The sequence below is a fragment of the Xiphophorus maculatus genome, chromosome 22, assembly GCF_002775205.1.
Source record: "Xiphophorus maculatus strain JP 163 A chromosome 22, X_maculatus-5.0-male, whole genome shotgun sequence".
NCBI classification, from domain to species: domain Eukaryota; kingdom Metazoa; phylum Chordata; class Actinopteri; order Cyprinodontiformes; family Poeciliidae; genus Xiphophorus; species Xiphophorus maculatus.
Window position 1 is genome coordinate 11,977,873 of NC_036464.1, and position 20,024 is coordinate 11,997,896.

General features: G+C 35.3%; 1 protein-coding gene across 8 annotated transcripts in view; it reads left to right on the forward strand.

Annotated features, from left to right (window-relative positions):
- Positions 1-20,024, forward strand: part of khdrbs2 (KH RNA binding domain containing, signal transduction associated 2) — a 90,208-nt gene continuing 70,184 nt past the window's right edge. For 6 of the 8 annotated variants that reach the window (XM_023327748.1, XM_023327744.1, XM_023327747.1 and 3 more), the window contains exons 1-2: positions 1-346; positions 14,747-14,874. In XM_023327748.1, coding sequence (XP_023183516.1) covers positions 247-346; positions 14,747-14,874 — 228 coding nt within the window. In that variant the 5' untranslated portion in view covers positions 1-246. The remainder of the gene's footprint in view (positions 347-14,746; positions 14,875-20,024) is intronic. The other 2 variants (XM_023327746.1, XM_023327751.1) reach the window with 1 other exon arrangement.

The window sequence follows — 20,024 nt, forward strand, 5'->3', positions numbered from 1 at the left end:
GGCTTTCTTACAGAGGAGAGGCAGCGGCGGCGGAGATGGACTCACACCTCTGATTACTGCTCATCCTCCTGTCAGCTTTTCTCGCAGATCTGGAACGGCTACATTTCACAGACGGGATTTTTGTTGGTTCTGGACGGACAGACTGCAGCCACCTGAACGCAGGAAGGAAAGATTTTTAGTTACATTCCGACGCTCAGTTCTGTGGTCTCACCTGTACTGCCGGTGGGGAGACTCGCTGCGATCATAATGCATCCGAATAAGTGCTTACCTGAACTGATGGCCGAGAAAAACAGCCTGGACCCTTCTTTTGTTCATGCGGTTCGGCTTCTAGCAGAGGGTAAGTCAGGTAGCCTATTATTATTTTTCATCTAATTTGCTTTGAGCGTTAACGTGCTATATTTTACTGTAAGCATTGCACAAGAAGACTTAACTTTAGTTCATATGAGTGCAACTGTTATGCGGTTTACTTCGGAACTTTGCAGAATATCTGCAAACACGGAAAGTAAAGTGTGCAAAGTCAAAGAGTAATCACCTTGTCTCCCAAAAAGTCAGACACATAATATGTCAGATTTGAACAGAAAGCTCTTTTCATATTTACATGTAAAAATATCAACAGTTAACAAATCACACCAACTGTTGTGATGAATTGTAGTTAAAAGGTTAATCTGTGACTAAATTCGTCTTTCTGATTTGACAAAAGGTGAACAGAAAAGTACCAGACACTGGCCAAGCGACCTGAGAGCACGTAGTACATATTATACAAATATTATAATACAAACATTTTTACAAATTAACAGGAGGGAACAAAAAAACCTTCCGGTAAGCTGAACGAAGTTGAAACAAGATTTTTAAAAAATGAGACTGAAAGAAAAATAATTTCTGAAATGTCAGATTGATCATAAAAAAAAAAAAAAGGTTTGGCTTCTTTTTTTTAACTTGCAGGTTTGTAAAATTCAGAGTTTTAGGTTTTCTGATTGTCGTATTTTGGCTTAGGGTGCTGATAAGTATCAAGGCACATAAAGGTTTTAAAACATTAAAGTCCTAAAAATGACTGAAGTTTTTCTTACACACAACTCCTGTGGTTTAAACTGTTTAATGATATTCTGGAGAATGTGATGGAGTGGCCAGAGTCATCCCCAGCCATATGGACATACAGTAGCAAAGCCCTCCTCTGTCTGTCGCTGCACACTACCTGTCAGCTGGCTGAAAGAAGGCAACACAGATCATTCTTCTTATTCTTTTTAGGTAATAGTTTTAAAACCTAACTTGGCAACCTGGGACATCATCTATGTTTATCAGCAGATGATAAAAAAATAATTTTCTGCAAAAAGTATTTGAAAACTGCTGCTAGTTTAGCAGATATTAGTCCTATAATTTGCATGATCTTATGAATCAAGATAACAGTAAATAAATTATATACATAATGTTAATTTGATATATTTACTTAAGTACTTTAGCAACAGTAATATAACTTGCGTTTCTGTTCTGAAATCAAAGCTATTAGATCATGTGGGAAATTTTTGTTTGACTGTTTTGTGCAAATACGAGACACTTTACAAATGACGTATTTTTAATAATAGTGTTATATGTAGTTTTTTCCTTTTTTTTAATAGTCAAGATGCTCATGCTCACAAAAAGTAGTGGCGATTGTGATGAAGAAGAATGTGGGTTAATTTTGATCAATGCTGTCATTGTAATATTCATATCACAGTTACATGTTTTCCTGATATCATATAACTATAGTCATCCTGAGACAATTTCATACCTGTCTTTGCAGACTCAAAGTGACCTCAAATTTCAATTGTGGACGCATCTCTATTAGCATTGTGCATATTTAAGGCCAACCTACTTTTTCATGAAAGTATCCCAAAACATGCATTAGGTTCATTTGTGACTCTAAGGTAACATTAAAGAACACATACTGTATATGCATGATCTTTTTCTCATGTGTCTCAGCTTTTGACTGTGTTTCTCATTGCCTCCATACAGTTGCTGCAAGATCAGACCTCAAAGAAACCAAATTAAAGATAAAAAGTTAAAATGCAAAATGACGAGTTGTCTGTAAAATACTGTAGAAGATGACGGTATAAAAGCAGAGTAAATCTATGGATGAATAAGTTTTCTGAAAAAAAAATGTATCAAGCAAATATGAAAAAAAGTAAAAAATTCCCTAATGACCTTGAAGTTCCTCGATTTAAGCATCATTTGAAACCCATAGTGCTGTACTGTAAGCTGGATTACCTTCTCCTTTTAGAGTTCTAATTCAAATTAGTATTTTTTTTTTTTTTTACAATTTTACTGATGCAAAAAGTTTAATAATTTTAAAGAAAACTTGTATATCAGCGTGTTTGTGTGAGAGTAATGTGCATCAACTGGACAGGAGGTCTTTGGAGTTCGGTCCCCCCTCCCTTTTGTGTTCCTGCTGAAATGTGTTGATGAGACACCTGACAGTGCCGCTTTTGGCGCTTACTGGAGTGCAGATGGGATCATCTGTCACACACTACATTTTGCCAGATTTTCTCAAGGCTGACTCACATGCACAAAAAGTGGAAACAAGAAAACATGTTACAGAGGCCATTAAGATGCTGTCATGCGTAAGAACTCATCAAATGGTGATTTTAAACTTTCTTTGCATACACTTGCTCTTCAATTAACCATAACTAACAGTGCAGACTATCAATGCTTTACAGATAGACGCATAAATAATACACTGAAACAGGCAGTGTTAGAGGTGTGTGCTTTCCCCTAAATCTTTGTGAAAACTTCAATTTGAAGCATCATCCATAATACTGGACAACCACCTCTGGAAATGTTCTAAAATTCTGTTGGCTTAATCTTAGGTAACAGCTGGTATTTCTTTTTCTTTCGCAAAACTCTTTACTCATTGATAATGCAGAATCCTGCATACCTGCGGGTAGCAAGATAAACTGCTTTCAGCAGTTTATTGATTCAGTTATTTATCACCGAACAGAAAGGCACGTAATCCTGCATTATTCATATCACAGACAATGAAACACAAAACATGGATTTATTGTGGTCTTGGATAACAACTCCATATTTAAGAAATATATTATTTACGCCTTGTGAACGAATGATGTACTCTGCATAATCATTTGTCTATATTTGAGCAGATATATGATAGCTTAGGAAGAGGATAATTTATCACCTGGTTGTCCTGTAAGGCCGGAGGTGTGCTATTGCATTTTAGTCTGTAGAAACGTTCATATCTTTTTGACATTCAAAGAAACAATGAACTTAATAATATTACAAAGTAGCTTTAACAGCCAGTGGCCATAGCTGTCTCGGCATTTGCTGAAACTGCTGAAGGCATTTGTCAGTGGGAACAGGAGGCTAATGACTTATCAGACTGACACATGAAAGTCAACTCTTTCTTGCTCTTTACTTACTTCTCGGTAAAGAACAGTGGAGTTGTTTTTTTATAGTGGGTGTGAGTCAGAGACAAGAAAGGCGAGCCATTAATAGATCCCACAGGTTTTCCTTGCAAGACTCGCCTACATGCCATGTACGGAAACCAGAGGGATTTCTAATGAGCAGAAAGGGAGGCAGGAAGGAAGTGATGGACATCGAGATGAGCACTGGCGTCTCGACGCTTATAAGCTTATTTGTTTTCAAACCAAGTCCTTTTCTAGCAGGTTATATTTTGACAGAAAATGTTGTAATAGGAATTACATTCTGTCATATTGCAACCTTAACTTTCAAGGATTTTTATTGGGATACTACATGTTAGGCTTGCTCAAACTGGTGCAGAAATATTTGCCAGATAACGATCTTTAAATTTTGTTACAGATTTTATTTTTTCACCCTCTGTAGTTAGTGGAGGCCATTTGTGCGTAATTTCATTCCGGAACAAATATGTCTATTTTATGAAGGTTTGTTAGAAACACTAGAGGAAACAGTATCATGAAGACCAAGGAACACAACAGACGGGTGAGGGATTAAGCTGCCGAGTATCTTAAAGTGGGGTTAGGTTAGAAACAACATCCCAAGTGAATATCAGACCAGAATCTTATTGGATTCAAGTACTAAACTGATCAGTTTAGATTTTGAAATTTCGATTTAGGCTTTCTGTCTTTTCCCCTGTGCAAATGTCTCCGGTGTTTTTTTTTATATTTCTTTGTGTTCCTTTGCTGTCTTCTAACTCCTAGCTGCTCCAGGCAGACATCCACTCTGCCTGAGTTTGGTCCTGCTGGACATTTCTCCTGATTGAAAAGGATTTGTCCTCAGCTGTGTTGTCCAATCAAAATGCACAGCCCAAGGGATTGAATCAAGTTGCAGATTAAATGCCATTTTCTGATGACCAACTGAGTTGTATTTCTGTTGTGTTTCACCTGCAAAGTCCTAAGTACTTAAATAAAAAGCATCTGTGGGGGAAAAGCCAATTTACCTTCTATAGAGGAACTTAAGACTGCTTTTGTAAAATGCTAAAATTAGACCAGTAATTGAGGTTTTGCCAACTCTCAGCAAGGATCGTAATGAATGACACTTGTTTTGACAGCTGCTTTGATAAGAAATTGTGGCTGTTCAAAGACTCCTGTTCACACTTTTATCCACAGTCATATTTTTGTCTGGCTATTGTCAGTGAGAAAACGGCAACAATTCATGAAGCCTGAAAGCTTGACATAACTACAAAACATTTCACCAACCTCATTTTATGTTTCATTGTTTGTGTACCTGTGATAGCTATGTCTGGGATAACAGAGAATCTACAGCAATGCATCCTATCATTACGTCGACCAACACTCCAGATTCACTCATTATTAGTTTAGCAACAATTTTAGAAACGTTTTTCAGTCTCTACAAATACATATATATGATTTAAACTTTAATGTGAAACCTGTCATTGAACAGAACACTTGAAATAGAAAATGCAGACTTACATCACACTAAATATATGACTGGTTGTTGCAATAATTAAATAAGTTAATTAGAAATATAATGCTATTTTACAGATATTTAAGTTAGTTGGCTAAAATGGATCGTACCGAGGAATACATTGAACTAGACATTGTTCTGTCACTACTCATACATCTTTGGTGACATTTCAAGATCTTTCAAATTTTTCAAATACACATCTGAAAAATCTACATCACGATCAAAATGTACAAATGGTTCAAAGAAGATTTATGTCTAGAAGACACCTGTTGCCCAAACACTGTAAGATGACGTTTGATACGATTATCCTTCCTTCATTCTTTCGTTCCCTAATTGTTTCCTTTCTTCCTTGTTTTCTTCCTTCTTTCTCTTTTCCTTCCCTCCTTCCTTCCTTTCAGTGGTTTGTGTAGAAAGGTAAAGCCTGACCACCATAGACATATTCATTTTAAATATATAGTGAACTTGTCAACTGGCTATAAAAGGGTCTGAAAAAGTATGGGAGTTTGACCAGGAGAAAGCAATATAATCCCTCTTAATGTTTTACTTTTACTTCTTTACTCTGCACCCAGAGTGTATCTTAAAGTCATACAATTGATTTAGAACATGATTTTTTTCACCTTGAAATCTAAAAATTGATTTCCACTTATCTACCTTTCTTTATTGTTCATCAGTTGTTATTCACATTTTTCTTGTATCCATTAAGGCCTGCCCAGGATCCAGCGGTGACCGAGCTTGCTGTCACAGATAAACGGCAGCTCTTTTAGTGTGATCTATCAAAAGGACTCCAAAATTACATCTCAGGAAAGAGATGTAATTTTGGATTGCATTTTCAGCATTTAGCAGACACCCTTACTGAGAATGACTTACAATGAGTGCTCGGGTCAAATAAGATTAAATTCCAAGGTCACGGGCATTTCCAGTAACAGAAACGAGTGAATGTGCCAAAGATTCAGCTCTCAGACAATAGATATTAGACAGCAGATTATATTACAAAGTTTTTTAATATTCACATAAAAGAGGGGAAGATCCTCACAGCATGATCTTTCGTGGTGGGCATGGTATGTGGAATTACTTTTCCACCACAAAATATTACATGTTGAGCAAAACAATATCTACACAAAACACCTTCTTCTTTCACATGCATGCTGTTTTTCTTTAATAGATTCTGACAAATTTGAAATGGGATTTGTTTTGGGGGTTTTTCAACAGTGACTAAAAAAACTATTATTCATTTAGGGGTATCAGAGTAACTTGTAAAGCAATGTATTATTTTTGTCAACTTTATAGGCACAAGGTATTTTGTTTTCACCAGATAAAGGCCTAAGGAGATTTATTGGAGAGTGGGATTATGACATGACAAAATGTGAAAAAGTTCAAGAGGCAGGAATGTTTTCATAAGGAACTGTTCAGTCCTTGTAAGAACTTCACATGTCCCTTGTTTTTGTTGCTTTAGAACACAGTTCAGTTTTTAATGTCTGCCAATGAGTTAGAATTTCAATAAAAAAATTTATAAAAAGCAAACAAATGATGTACACAACTGATAGGTAAGTGTCTCAACATATGAAATAGTACTGTTGAATAACAACTAGAGAAATAAAAAACTAAACATGAATAAAAGAAGAGAACAATTACCAATAAAACTGTTCATGTCTACCTCCTAAAACCATTTTCTAACACCATTGGCTTCAAATTACATTTATGCAAATTAAACTGTAAACTGATAAATAGTAATCTGTATGGTTTTTAATTCCACCTGCCATATCAGTAATTTAAAAGAAGAGTGATCATTAAAAATCCATTGTGATTAAAATGATAAATTACCCCTTACTTTTAATTTGTAATTTTTGTCAAACATAATTACTTTTTGACTCAGCACACTTCTCTGTAGAGAATTTGAACATAGCATTGTAATTAGACTAGATGGCCTCTGTGCATCGCAGTTAAAATCACATAATCGGCATGTGACCAAACACTTGGTCGCATGCGGCTCGGAACACTTCTTCCCAGCTGCATGTATTGTTTTTCATCCGTCTGTGTTTGAAAGAATAGGCCACAGTTCATTGTGCATCTCATAGTTCAATCCCCCCACTCTACCCCTTTCAGGCATTGTAACATATTTCATGGTTTGATCTAAGCAAGCAATCACTTAGAGGGGAATAATTACACAGATTCATTTTTGCAGCCAGTGTGAAGTTATTATTGTAAATACTGTTCAATGGATGGAAGAAATCTGTGAATAGTTGAACCCTCTGCTAAAGCACTTAATAACAAGCCTCTGCTTTTTGGCCTCTATCTGCATCTGGCGTAGCAACCTCTGGTTCAAAGTATAATATAATAACAATTTTGCTCCCTATTGATTGGTTTACTACTATGTAAACAAACATTTCCAAGAATTTTGACATTAATAAACAGGATAATCAAATAGGTGTGAAGCCAAAAGCCCTACTATCACCTTACACACCCCATGTTTTAGTTATTTTTTCTTTTTAAGCTTGCACATCAGATTTAGGGCTATTCAAGGTCCCCTGTCTTTCATGCACCTAGACAAAGTATAAAAGCAAGTTGTGGTTAAAAGAAAGAAAATAGTCAAAGAAGGATGCTTACTGTGTGCAATTTTGTCTACTCAAAGCAGACATCAGATTCCTCAACGACCCTGAGTTTGCTCCACTGGGCGTGATGATGTGCATGCTTCATGCTCTGTTTTATCTCATCAAATCTCAGTGTGACATGACGGTGCAGCAGACTGGAGATTAATCAGATGTATGTTGGTGGAAATTAAGGCTGATTGGATTGATTAAGGTGTCATTTCATCACTGTATGCCTGTTTTGTCTGGATTCATGTTTCTCTGTCAACCCATTGGAAAAGCACATTTCCACCCCTCCTGCTTAAACCTCCTCTTACAAGCCCCAGCAGAGAGACGAGATGATTTGATACCACAGAAACTGTTTGTGATATGTGTACACATTTCAAACGGCTTCTTCCTTCTCAGTAGGAGAAAAAAAACTGCATGCTAACATAGACTTTCCAGCAAACAAACAGACATGGATTCGGAATATTGTGTGTCAAAGAATAGTATGTTTTTCCTGCCAGTTTTTGGTGTCAACATATTAAACGTTATAGTCTCCACATTTAATTTATAGAATTTCTGTAACATTGTTTAGGTTACTTTGATGCAGTGCAAGTTATTCTTATCAAATCCCTTCATGCTGTCTTTTGTAACTTGTGTCTTTTTTAGTTTTCTCTGTTATTGGTTAGATTAGAACAAACACAAGTAACACCATTCGGAAAAAAAATGCACTCAGGTGACATTTAAAGGTGTCAATATTGGGTATAAAAGCAGTTTTCAGTGAAGACTTGTCTTCTTCTATGAAGAGATGTCATTGCTTCTTGCTTTCATAAAGGAAAAGTTGGTCAATTATCAACATACTGTACGTAGCTTTTAAATAAATTTAGAGATGACAACAGACTTTTCAAAGAGATGATTCTACAACTCTGTGAAATATGCATTTTCAAAAAGTAGATATAAATATGCGCTAGGTCTTTATGCTTATTTTTTTTCTTTAATTGTAAAACAGCAATAGCGCACAGAACACTTTTGGTAATTCATATCAGACCAGCGCTAAAACACCCTAAATTTTGGCTGAATTTGTTTTGAAAGTAAAAGTGTAGATTTCCAAATGAAGTTTTAGAGATCTAACAATAAAACTTTTCATCTCACTTTTTTTTTTCTCCGAAGAGTTTTTGCAGCGCTAGTGGCTCATATTTTTTCGACAGTAGGCAGACAGGAAGGAGGGGAAGACATGCGGCAAAGGTCGTCGAGACCGGGAGTCGAACCCACGACGTCTGCGTCGAGGACTAAGGCCTCCAAACGTGGGGCGTGCTAACCCCCTGCGCCACCACAGCACACCCCAATCTCACTTTTGATTTGATCTTATCTTTGTAAATGAATTGGGCCTTGAGGAAATAAATTCTGAAGGCTCAAACCAAATATTTCAAGCCAAATATTTGTTCTGGTTTGTGCTTTCTGCCCTTTTTACATGATTAACAGACTTTAATCCAAAAAATAGCTTTCACCTGTTTGTATGCAGTATTTTCAAAACAGCTAAAGTGCCCTGCACTAGCAGTAAGTTTAGACTTCCTGATGTCCAAAACACTTCTACGTACATGTAGTTGCAGCGCTGAAATTGAACATCCAGTATCTGCTAAGCTTTTAAGCAAATTAAATAACAGATTTAAGTTTGTGTGGCATTCTTTCTTTTTTTAAAAGAAAAAAATCTTTCCAACTTTCCTTCACAGGGAATTTATACATTCCTTTCCCATTTCAAGGATAAATGTACTTCAAACTGTTATTTGGTCTCTTTTGGTGCTCTGTGTCACTGCATACATTCCGAAACCGATGTATTTAACTTTAAGCCATGGCAGGCTGACTTAGCAAATTCTCTCTTTTTCAGCAGAAGCCTTGTCTCTTGACTCGTAGAATTGCACACATACATCTGGCTGCTGTGTGGTTGATACCTTGTTATGGTTTTTTTTCACTGCTGCTTGCTCTGAAGCAGCAGTGATGCAGTTCGGGCAGTGAAACAAAGGGGATCAGGGGCACCAGAAAAGCCACTAAGAAGGTTTTACTCATTCAGTCCCCCCAAATGAGATTTTTTTAAGCCGACAAGGAGGACTGAAAGAAGTGACCTTCAAAGTGCACTCGTTCTACTCTGATCTTTAGGCTCCTGCTACTCTCTACCATGCTCTATACAAAGATGATATCAGCACTCACCTTTTTCTGGATTAAATAGTGTAAGCTCATTTTCGTTCTTTTCTCTTCTACACAATTGACTGCTGAATTTACAGACAGGCTGTTGTCTAAAATAAAAGTTTTCCAATATAACTGCTATTCCAAAGTATAATCTACTTTCTAGCCAATTATAGATTGTTGATGTAGTCAAGTAAAAAATTATATTAGCCATATTTGTAAGATATACACTTCTCAGTCAAAAACACTAATTAATTTTTAATTCAATCTACTGTAGATCCAAATTTGTTATGTAAACTGGAAACCTAGTACTACTGCAACACATTGGTTGGTCTTAGGATATGTATGTATTAACAATATTTAAAATGTAAAACATAGCGTACTTACTCCATGGAGGCTGAAGCAGAGTCAGATTGGATGTCTGCAAGACATGTCTGCACCAAGATCAATTTTTACGACTTCTTCCACATTCCCATTTTTATACAGCAAACTTCTTGGCGGAAAATGTTCACATCAAACTGTTTTGTAATCAAAACTGAGCTGATAAACCTGAAAGTAAGTGCAATATGTCGCAAGAATGTCCATCAGCCAGAATGCCACTAACGACTGGGCGGTGGCTGCCCTTTTGGAGAAAAAGCTTGTTTAGCTGCACAACTAGCTTGTCACACTTACTAGTGTCTATTCAAATTGTGGTAAATGAAGAAACTTTACATGAAAAATGAATTCAATCGGCACACTGCCCTATGAAATCCCGACAGTCTGGGGACAGTGTGCTCGCAGTCTGCGTGGCTCACAGAGTACGGCACAGTACGCCCCAGTAAGTGGCCCTTTTATTCTTAGTTGATGGAAATATTGATGAAAACTGAGAAAGCCCAGTTTTCCCAATGGCATGCGCAGCTTAGATCAAGGGTTCAGAGTGATGTTCTTCAAGTGTTTCATTCTGTTAACATAGTTTCTCTAAAAAAATTGATGTTACCCAAAACTAGCAAGATAGAATTAAAAAAAAAACTGTTACCATGAAATACATTGCTAGAAAGACTGTTAACTTGTCTGTTGTCTAGAACACAGCCACAGACATCCTGCATGAGGAAGGTACTCTCCAAATGGTCACAGTTTGAAAAGCTGACTGTTCATAGAATTCTGCCTCCAAGCACATTTTGCAAAGTTAAATCATTTTCCAACATCCTCTCTTCAGATAAAAGTAAACTCTGGGCTGGAGGTCTAATGTGAAGCTTCCATAGTCAATAAATATTTGGGGAGCCATCTCAGCTGCTGCTGTTACCCATCTGTGTTTTCTCATGTCTAAAGTCTCCCCTTCGTGCTTCACTCTGATGGCAAGCTATATTGACTGGCCAGCAAACTCATCTGACTTAAACCCCGTAGAGAATCTATGGAGTATTGTGTAGAGACACCAGATCCAGCGATGTAGAGAAGTTGAAGTTTGCTAATGAAATATCCTAAGCTTTCTTAAACCTCAGCAGACACACATGCTGTTTACCTCCATGCCACTCACCACTGACACAGTAATTCATGCAAAATTATTGTGTAATTTTGCACATGTGATTTTTAACGAGATTCTAATTTATTGAGATGCACCTGTATGTGGAGGCTCCTGTTCTGTTTAAATGTCACAAATATAGTTTGTGAATCATCTCTGCTGATAGGAATAAAAGGTGAGCTAGTTTTCCAGTCTGATTAACTTTGATTTTTAACTGGAGGTTTTAGTTACACTCTGTTTCCAATTGCAGGTGACTGCAGTCTGGACATTATCTGGTTCACTGACATTACATTACTAAAGTCATCCTGGAACCTCTGCAGGAAACATGTGAAAGCACTTTTATGTACAATACCAGTTACAGGTTTGGGCACACTTTCCTCATTCATCTGTAATTAGTTTAGTGGTTCTGGTCTTACACAAATAACAAAGCAAATATTGATCTATTTTCCAAAAGGAATTGAGTTTTAAGATTTCATATTGTTTTTCTAAGATTAAATCTTTAACATGGTACTATACAGTATGGAGTTACAATGAAAATCACTGGAAACAAAATCGTATTTGATAGAAATGCCTGCAAGTTAATATTCAGCTTGTGACCATGTTGTGGTTGGAATGAGGATTTTGTTCCTGTATGTATAGTATGTAGTTCTGGGAGATTCCTCAGCTTTTTGTCTGCATAGTGCTGTTTGAAGTCAGTCCTCAGAGTTTCTATAGAAACCAAGTTATAACTTGGTCTCATTTGAGTAATGAAATGTAGTATTGAGGAGGATCTGTCATGTTGTCGGCCTGTTTTCATGTAAAGACTGTGAAAGAATTAGGCAGGCTGCACTCAAATGAACAACTCAGACAAAATTTGAAGTCAAAGTTGTTTTCTTTTTTGTTTTGTTTTTTTATAAGCCATGGTCAGTACCCAAGATGTCAGTCAAAAAGGCAGAAGTATCCAAATCAGTGGGCAGAGGCAGAGTCAAAAGAGCACCAGGGATCAACACACTAGAGGCAAAAATCTAAAAAAAAAAAAACAAGCCTGGAATGCTTGGTAGTGGAAAAAACTGGAATGGAGGGAAGGGAACACAGTAAATAAATAAATGTGGGAGGTGAAGGTGACTGGGAGCAGTTGAGTTCAGTTAAGCATGCTTGAAATCATAATAGAGCTGTAACGATTCCTCGAATGATTTGAGTACCTCGATTATTAAAATTTCTCGAAGCAAATTATCTGTCTCGAAGCTTTGTTAAATTATGTTTTACTGTTTGGCGCACCTTGTTGCACCCGGTTGATTATTTGTGTTGCGCTCACTTCGCCTATGAGTTGTTGACAAATGCTTGCAGCTAGCAGCATAATATCCAAGTTCGGTTGGGGGGATTTTATTGATTGATGATAATGTCTGGGTTTACATGGAATACAACAGCCTTTCTCTTCCTGGAGCTGCTGCTTACTGCGTGGCGGGTGTATGCATGCAGTAAGAGAGACGATTTCTAAACTATAGAAAAGTAATTGTTAGAGTCAAATATGAAAAATTGGACTGATGTTCATATATGATATTAAGACTGCTATCATGGCAGTATTTATCAATATTTTAACTTTATACAGTTTTTATTTAACAATATTTTTTACTACTCAATTAGTCCTCAGAATATTCAAAAGATTACTTGATTACTAAAATAATAATTGACAACAGCCCTAAATTGTGGTCAGCAGAGGTGGGGCAGATAAAGGCTTTCATACGACAATGTAGAGATTTTGCAATACTAATTATTCAATGCCTGTCTATGTTTGCTTTATTTATGTGAAATCTAATGGACTAAGTGCTTTTCTTTTGGCAAAAAGGGAGTTATATTTAATGTGAGTCAACAATGTTGGTGTTACCAAATATTTGAAAAATAATAATTTCTTATTCAACATTTTTTCCCACCTAATAAATGCATTTAAATTAAAAGGTGATCTTTTCATAGTATTATAATACGCTGCTGTTATACATGACTGTTTTTTATTACACATATTTACCAGGGAAATCAATAATTTCAGTTTTTAAAGAAATACCGTTGTCATTATTGATTTCAGCACAAACCCAAACATGAATACTGCCACAATTCTGGGTGTTTGGGTTTTGGGATATGTTGGTGCATATTTGGTTTCCCATAATCCCTGTTTATTCCTATAGTCATTTTGTCCAGTTCCTCTGTTACACTTCAGTTAATTGTCTTCCCTCACAGCTGCAATCAGTTTTTAATCAACCACATCAACAAGGAACATGGGAAACATTGTTCAACAATCAGCTTTCCTGCATAAATATCCCTGTCAGACAATTCAGATCCAAGGCAATGTTATTTTGGATTTACCCCTGGACTTTCATTTTTGATTTTTCTTTATTTTTAAATAAACTATTTGATTTTCAACAGCCTGCATCCTTCCTTTCTATCAATAGGAATATTAGTTTCAAGGGTCTTAAGGTTTGTTTTAAGCATACCTGTGGCCAAAATGTTCTATCAGGTCACAGGCCTTTTTGGGCATTTCTTTGTGGTCTGAGATTGCTTTATGCAATTTTTTAAGGATACATAAAATATACCGTGTTAAATGACTCCAGAGTTTGAAGCTGCAAATCAAATCTTTAAAACCATGAGTCACAGATTCAACTCACCATCAAAGGATTGAGAATTTCATTGTGTTGTAAAATTATTTGTGAATTTACACAGTGGGATCCACAGAAGTGTGACAGACTACATGATTTTTTGTAAGTGTAGGAGCTCAGAAGGGATTATTGATCTCCTTTGATCCTTTTTGAGGTCCACTTCAAAACAGAATTTGTACATTGTGTTTCAGAGGACAGTCCCCGGCTAGCTGAAAAACAATGGTTTCTGTTTTAGAGCACTTACCAGCTGGAAACACAATGGAGGGAATCCCCAGAGTGATGAAATCTCCTTCATGTATCCTCCACAGACTATTTGATTTATTTATGCGCTGGATTTACAATGCACTAAATACATGTAGGTGCAAACACAACCACCAGGTTTAGGAGATGGGAGCAATTTGCATCTATTTTTGCATTAAGTCACAAAAAACTGCAGCAGGAGTAAGATATCTGCATGTTTCTAAATTAATAAGTGATGATAAATTCTTTAAATGAATTAATTCAGAGGTGATTAAAAAACATTTATTCAAGTCAATCTATACAATTTAAATATTATTATAAGGTGCCTGAGCAAATATACTTTCTAACTTAATTACAACAGAAGAACAACATTTGTCCAAAATTACATTAATTTCATTTGAATAAAAAAGTGTCTTGGGGCCAACTTGTTGACTCCTCTTCTCAGGTCCCTGGTCTCGCAGGTGGGAAATACTTCTCAGTGAACCTCATCCATGTTGCGCAATAAGGAAAGATTTTCAACTTACTAAGCAAAAACATGATTTCAAACATAATTTATGCAATTTGTTTGGTTTGAATAATGAATTTTAGGCCCATGACACAAAAGAGATTCTGCCTTGTGTGACATTCCTGACCCATTTTCTTAAATGAACAGCGCATATTTTAATTTGATAATATATACATATGTAATCCTTTCTAATCTTGTTCTAAGTTTTTTTCCTTTTGTTTTAATGCTTCTGCAGAGATTGGGAAATATGAAGGTGATGAGCTGAAAAAAGACGCGGACACAAAGAAATACCTTGATATTATCAGCAATAAAAACATCAAGCTTTCTGAAAGAGTTCTTATTCCTATCCAACAGTATCCAAAGGTAAGAAACTACAGTTTCAAATTACTTGACTATTTCAGCTGTAATGCCAATACTCTGTGCTTGTTTGTGTGTTGTATCTTCTGTGATTTCAGTGGTTAATTGCTGAATGGAGACTTTTGGTCTGGGCTTCCTTGTTTGGCTGCACCTGTCAACAAGCACTAAAATTTAAAAATCTCTCTGGGCTTGAAACTGCCTTACGGAGAGCCCCCGGATGGTGTCTGTTTATTTTGATGTAGTCATCAAAACCCAAAGTTTTCAGTAGACTAAAGCACCCAAGGGTACAGCGAAGAACAGTGGTCATAAATCACTGTGACACAGTGCTCAGGATTCTGAGTTATGCAATGTCGGTACTGGCAAAGTCTGAAATGTAGCCTAATGAGACTTCTCCAGCAGGCAGTTTAGCATCAGGGAGCTGCTGGTTGAGCAAAAGTGAAAAGATATCCTTTCACTGTAATCACAGAAAGCACAATTTCTAATCACAGATTCATGCACAAGGTATGAATATATTTCACGCTTTAAGTTATTCATTTATAATGTATTCATTTTTAGCGCTTCCATTCTGGGAAGTATCATTAGTTACATCTTTGTGTTATGCTGCACTGCTGATAATTACTGTTATCAGTCATTACATTTCATCAATATGAAAGGAAAAAAAAAGTATGAACATTTTAATTATAGTCAGTTAATTATTAATATTAGTTCCTCTGTGTAATATGTAAGACTAAAAGTACTAGAAAATGTATGAACAAAAAATTAAGTAAGAGCTTTGATGTTACTGTGCAGAGTTTCCCTTTAGCTATTCAAGATTTAATAGAGATTTTGAGTCTGATTTCTTGGCATTGATTTTTGTAAAGCTCTGACCTGCACACATAGATTTTAATATATTCTAATTTCTCTGCTAGAATTAAATAATATAATTTTTTCTTCTCAAAAAGTCTGTTGTTACAAAGTAATCTCTCTCTATCAAGGAAAATGTCTAAATGTTTAGCATGCATACATTTGCATAGGCCCAGTGAAACAGTATTACATCCAGTTTCATTTACTGTTTTACAAATCAGATTACTATTTTATAAACCTCAAAATCTAAAAGTGCATATCATTAATATTGTCTGCAAAAGCCATTTTAAAAGATGCCAGCATCATTCAACTTAATATTTTAAAATACATAAAAAATGATTAAATGCCTTCACTTTTTACTCTTACATGAGAGATAATTAAATCATCAGTTTATGCAATATATTATCTTAAATAGCAGTCATCCTTTGATTATGAACATTTGCAGCATTACAGTCAGAAAGGACTGCTTTCTGACTGTAAGAAAGCAGTACTTTCTACCAAAGGAAGAATATTCTACCAATATATTTCAAGTGCAATGCATGCAAATCCTGCATTCCAATAATATATTTAGCTTGTTGGACTAATTTTTAATTCTCTCACTTGGTGTATATTTTTAATGGTTAAGATATTACAGCCCAAAAAGTGGTAGATATATTGTGATAAAGGGAAAAAAGAGAGTACTCTTATTTAAAATTGTCATTACAATGTTCAGCAGTAGTCTTGCTGTGGAAGCTTCAAACAGCCTTTATTTACTTGATCAATAATTATTTACATTCAAACCAGGGCGACCTCATAATATTTGTGTGAAAAGGAGAAGCCAAGATTGCACAGCTATGCCAGTCAAAAGGATTTTATAATTTTTTTTAAACAAAAACACTCATAATTACAAAGCGGCCATTTTTAACATACCTATACCAAGATTAACAGCAGTTGTTTTTTTTGTTGTTTTTTTTACAAAAATCATCAGTGGATTACAGAAATAAAAATATAAATTACAGGGAAAGAAGCTTAACTATTTAAACTACAACTTGCATGGCCACCTTTTGATCATTTTTTACACCATCAATGCAAAATAGCACTAAATTGTTTTCCTTAATAAAAAAATAACTTAGGACCAAAAACATTATTTGTTCTACAAACATTGCTTTGTTTTCTTGAAACAAAACAAAGTAACACAAAGTACAGCTGTGAACGTCTGTGTTTATTTAGCTCATTTGGAGTTGATAACTGATTGAGCCCCTTTGTGTGATTGTTTAAATTTGCAAATCTTTTTCAGCTTCATTAAAATCGTGAGCTGTGTGGAGCTTTTCTTTCAGTTAGACTGATTTAAATAAGTTCCCTGGTTAAGTTGCAAAGGGTAATTATTTGAATCTGCAAATACATTTTGCTTAATTACCAGTGGCTGGTTTATGAATGAAATGCATTAATTTGCTGCACAAAAAAAAAGACATTATGTTAGTTTTGAAAAGGTCTCTGCAAGTTCTTATTCCACTTAACAGAACTGGACCTTGAACAGAAAAATTCTTGCTGAAATGTGATTTATAAACTTTTGAGACTGAATTGACAACACGTTTTTTTGGAGCCATACTCATGTTTTACAATGAATAACTGAGTTGATAAAGCACTATAAAAGTACATACTATTTACCAATAAATCAAGTGATATGTAAGTAAATGCACTCAGCTTAAAAAGTAACAAAATATAATATGTTAAATAATGTCAATTATTTTGAACATATTATACTGTATGTATCTGATCAGTAATTACTAACAGTAGTTATTAAAATAAAATAAATCCCACCTATGATTTTGGGCTCAGGAACTGTAAGATTTCAGAGAAGATGCACAGCATATTGTATCTGACCTACGTGAACTGAGTAGTTTTCTTAGAAGGAACTTGTTGCATCAACACTTTATTCCATCACCATATCAGCAACTGAATAACAGCATCACAGCTTGACATGAACCCATGCTTGAGCTCAACTCCCACTTAAAAATCAGTACAGCTGTTCTTTGTTTTATTAATGTTGTTCATTGTTAGGAGCTCCAGTAAAACAGCTCATAAAATCAAATGTATTTTTATTGTCCCTTATGCTCAAATTTCAGACATGTAAAAACATCAAATATGTTTTATCACCGATATGTTTTGCTCTCATAGCTTGATTTCAGTTGTATGCTCAGCTTTGTACGGTGCAAAATCTCACTTCTGTAAAAGAGAAGACTTTCTTGTAACACATTCTAAGGAACTTTGTTGCAAGCAGTCTGACAAAAATACACAATGTGTTCTCAACTTGGCAGAAGGTTGATGTTTGGAAAAGACCAACTGCAGCATTCAAAGACTATAAACCAACACCAGCTGTGAAACACGGAGGTGCGACTGACTTACTTTGGAACTGCTTTGTGGCATCAGGATCTGGCCACCTCACTATTAGAGAATGCACCATTATTTCAACCATTTTTAAGAAAGAACTTGACAAAAATGTGAGACCATCTGTCAAAAATTAAAACTGGATTCTGCAACATGAACATAACCAAAAATATACCAGCAAATACTCCAAGGACTTACTGATCAAACAAAAGGAGAATCCTGGGACAAGAGAAGGCCCAGATCTTGTTCTTGTTAAGATGGCGTGGGGTGACTTGAAAATGACAGTTCATGCAAACAAAGATGAAAGTGAGAAGTGAGGCAAGCTTTCCCTTAGACCTCTAAATAGTAGATAGACACAAAGAAATATTTTAGTTACTTTCATTTGAAGTTATTTTAAGCAAAGAGGGTAATACTATCATTAGGTACATAAGGTGTCCTCAATATTTTCTTCAATAGAAGACACCTTCTTGGGTGATATCAATTCTAAAACAAGGTTTAGTTTAGGTGTTTTTCAGTAATTAAATTACCTTCTTTTCCCATTTTCTTCTATTCATAATGATTTCTTTTGTGAGGGATATGAACCTAACTTAGAGCCAACAAAATCTATGAAGCTACTCCATTGCTTTTTCATGCTTTAAAGCTGCAGTACGTAACTTTTATTTGTATATGTTTTATTAAAGTTGCATTCCTCAACTTTAATATAGTCCTCATCAAAATGAATCATCATCTTTTGAAAATTTTACTAATAGCATAAAATGTGTGTCTTTTACACCAAATTAACATTAGTAGGACAATCTTACGGAAACAAAAAATAAAAAAGGTGCAGCTTTATATTTTTCTCTCCCACACACATATATTCACTCAGAGAACCCATAGGACATTAAATGGAATCAGTTAGCTGCTTCATCCACAACTCACTGCTGTGACAGTAATTAAGGCTTGTTCAGGAACTCTTAATTCTATTAAGCTGATGAAGATCTCGAAAAAAGTAATCTGTATTGACTTTTTGTTTCATGTGCTATGTATTGTTTAAAATTTAGTCTACTCTGTTTTACAAACTATGCAGAACTGTGAATGTTGTTTAATGCCAACATACTGTAGGTTGCTTACAAATAAGTAAGTTAATACTTAGATAGATAGATAGATAGATAGATAGATAGATAGATAGATAGATAGATAGATAGATAGATAGATAGATAGATAGATAGATAGATAGATAGATAGATAGATAGATAGATAGATAGATAGATAGATAGATAGATAGATAGATAGATAGATAGATAGATAGATAGATAGATAGATAGATAGATAGATAGATAGCATTTATTGTCATTGAACAGGATTCAACGAAATTTCTATTTCATACTTGGGAGAAGACATGATTTTTGCTCTGTGCATACACATGCATTTGTCAGTATAAATTGGAATTTAAATTTAAGAATGACATTTTCATTTTTTAATCAATGGAAATCCTTGAAGCTTGCATGCAAACGAGAACCTCTCAGGCATATAACATATGTATTTTGATAAAAATCACACACATAAACAAAACAGAAAACACTGACTTAAAATTGTGCTTCTACTGTATGTATTGAACTAAAACTCTTTTGTCTCTCCAGATTAAAGCTGCAGTAGAGGGACAGAGCAGTTGTCCAACATTTTCTGTGGCCTAATTGCACAGTCAGCACTTCCTGTGACTGCAGTGTCACTGTCTTAAACATCTTGGTAACACTGCACTTTCAGTTAATGATAATTAACCACATAAAGCAGCTCCTTGAAAAGTATCCACCAGAAAGAATAGAATAAAGCAGAAAAGAAAGAGATGTCGTGCTTGAAACATAAAATTCTTGCTGATATAACATCCAAAATATTTACATCTTTGCACATAAATGACCATTTACCCATGTCTGAATCATAGATTTTAGAGCAGAGGCATTTCTAGACAA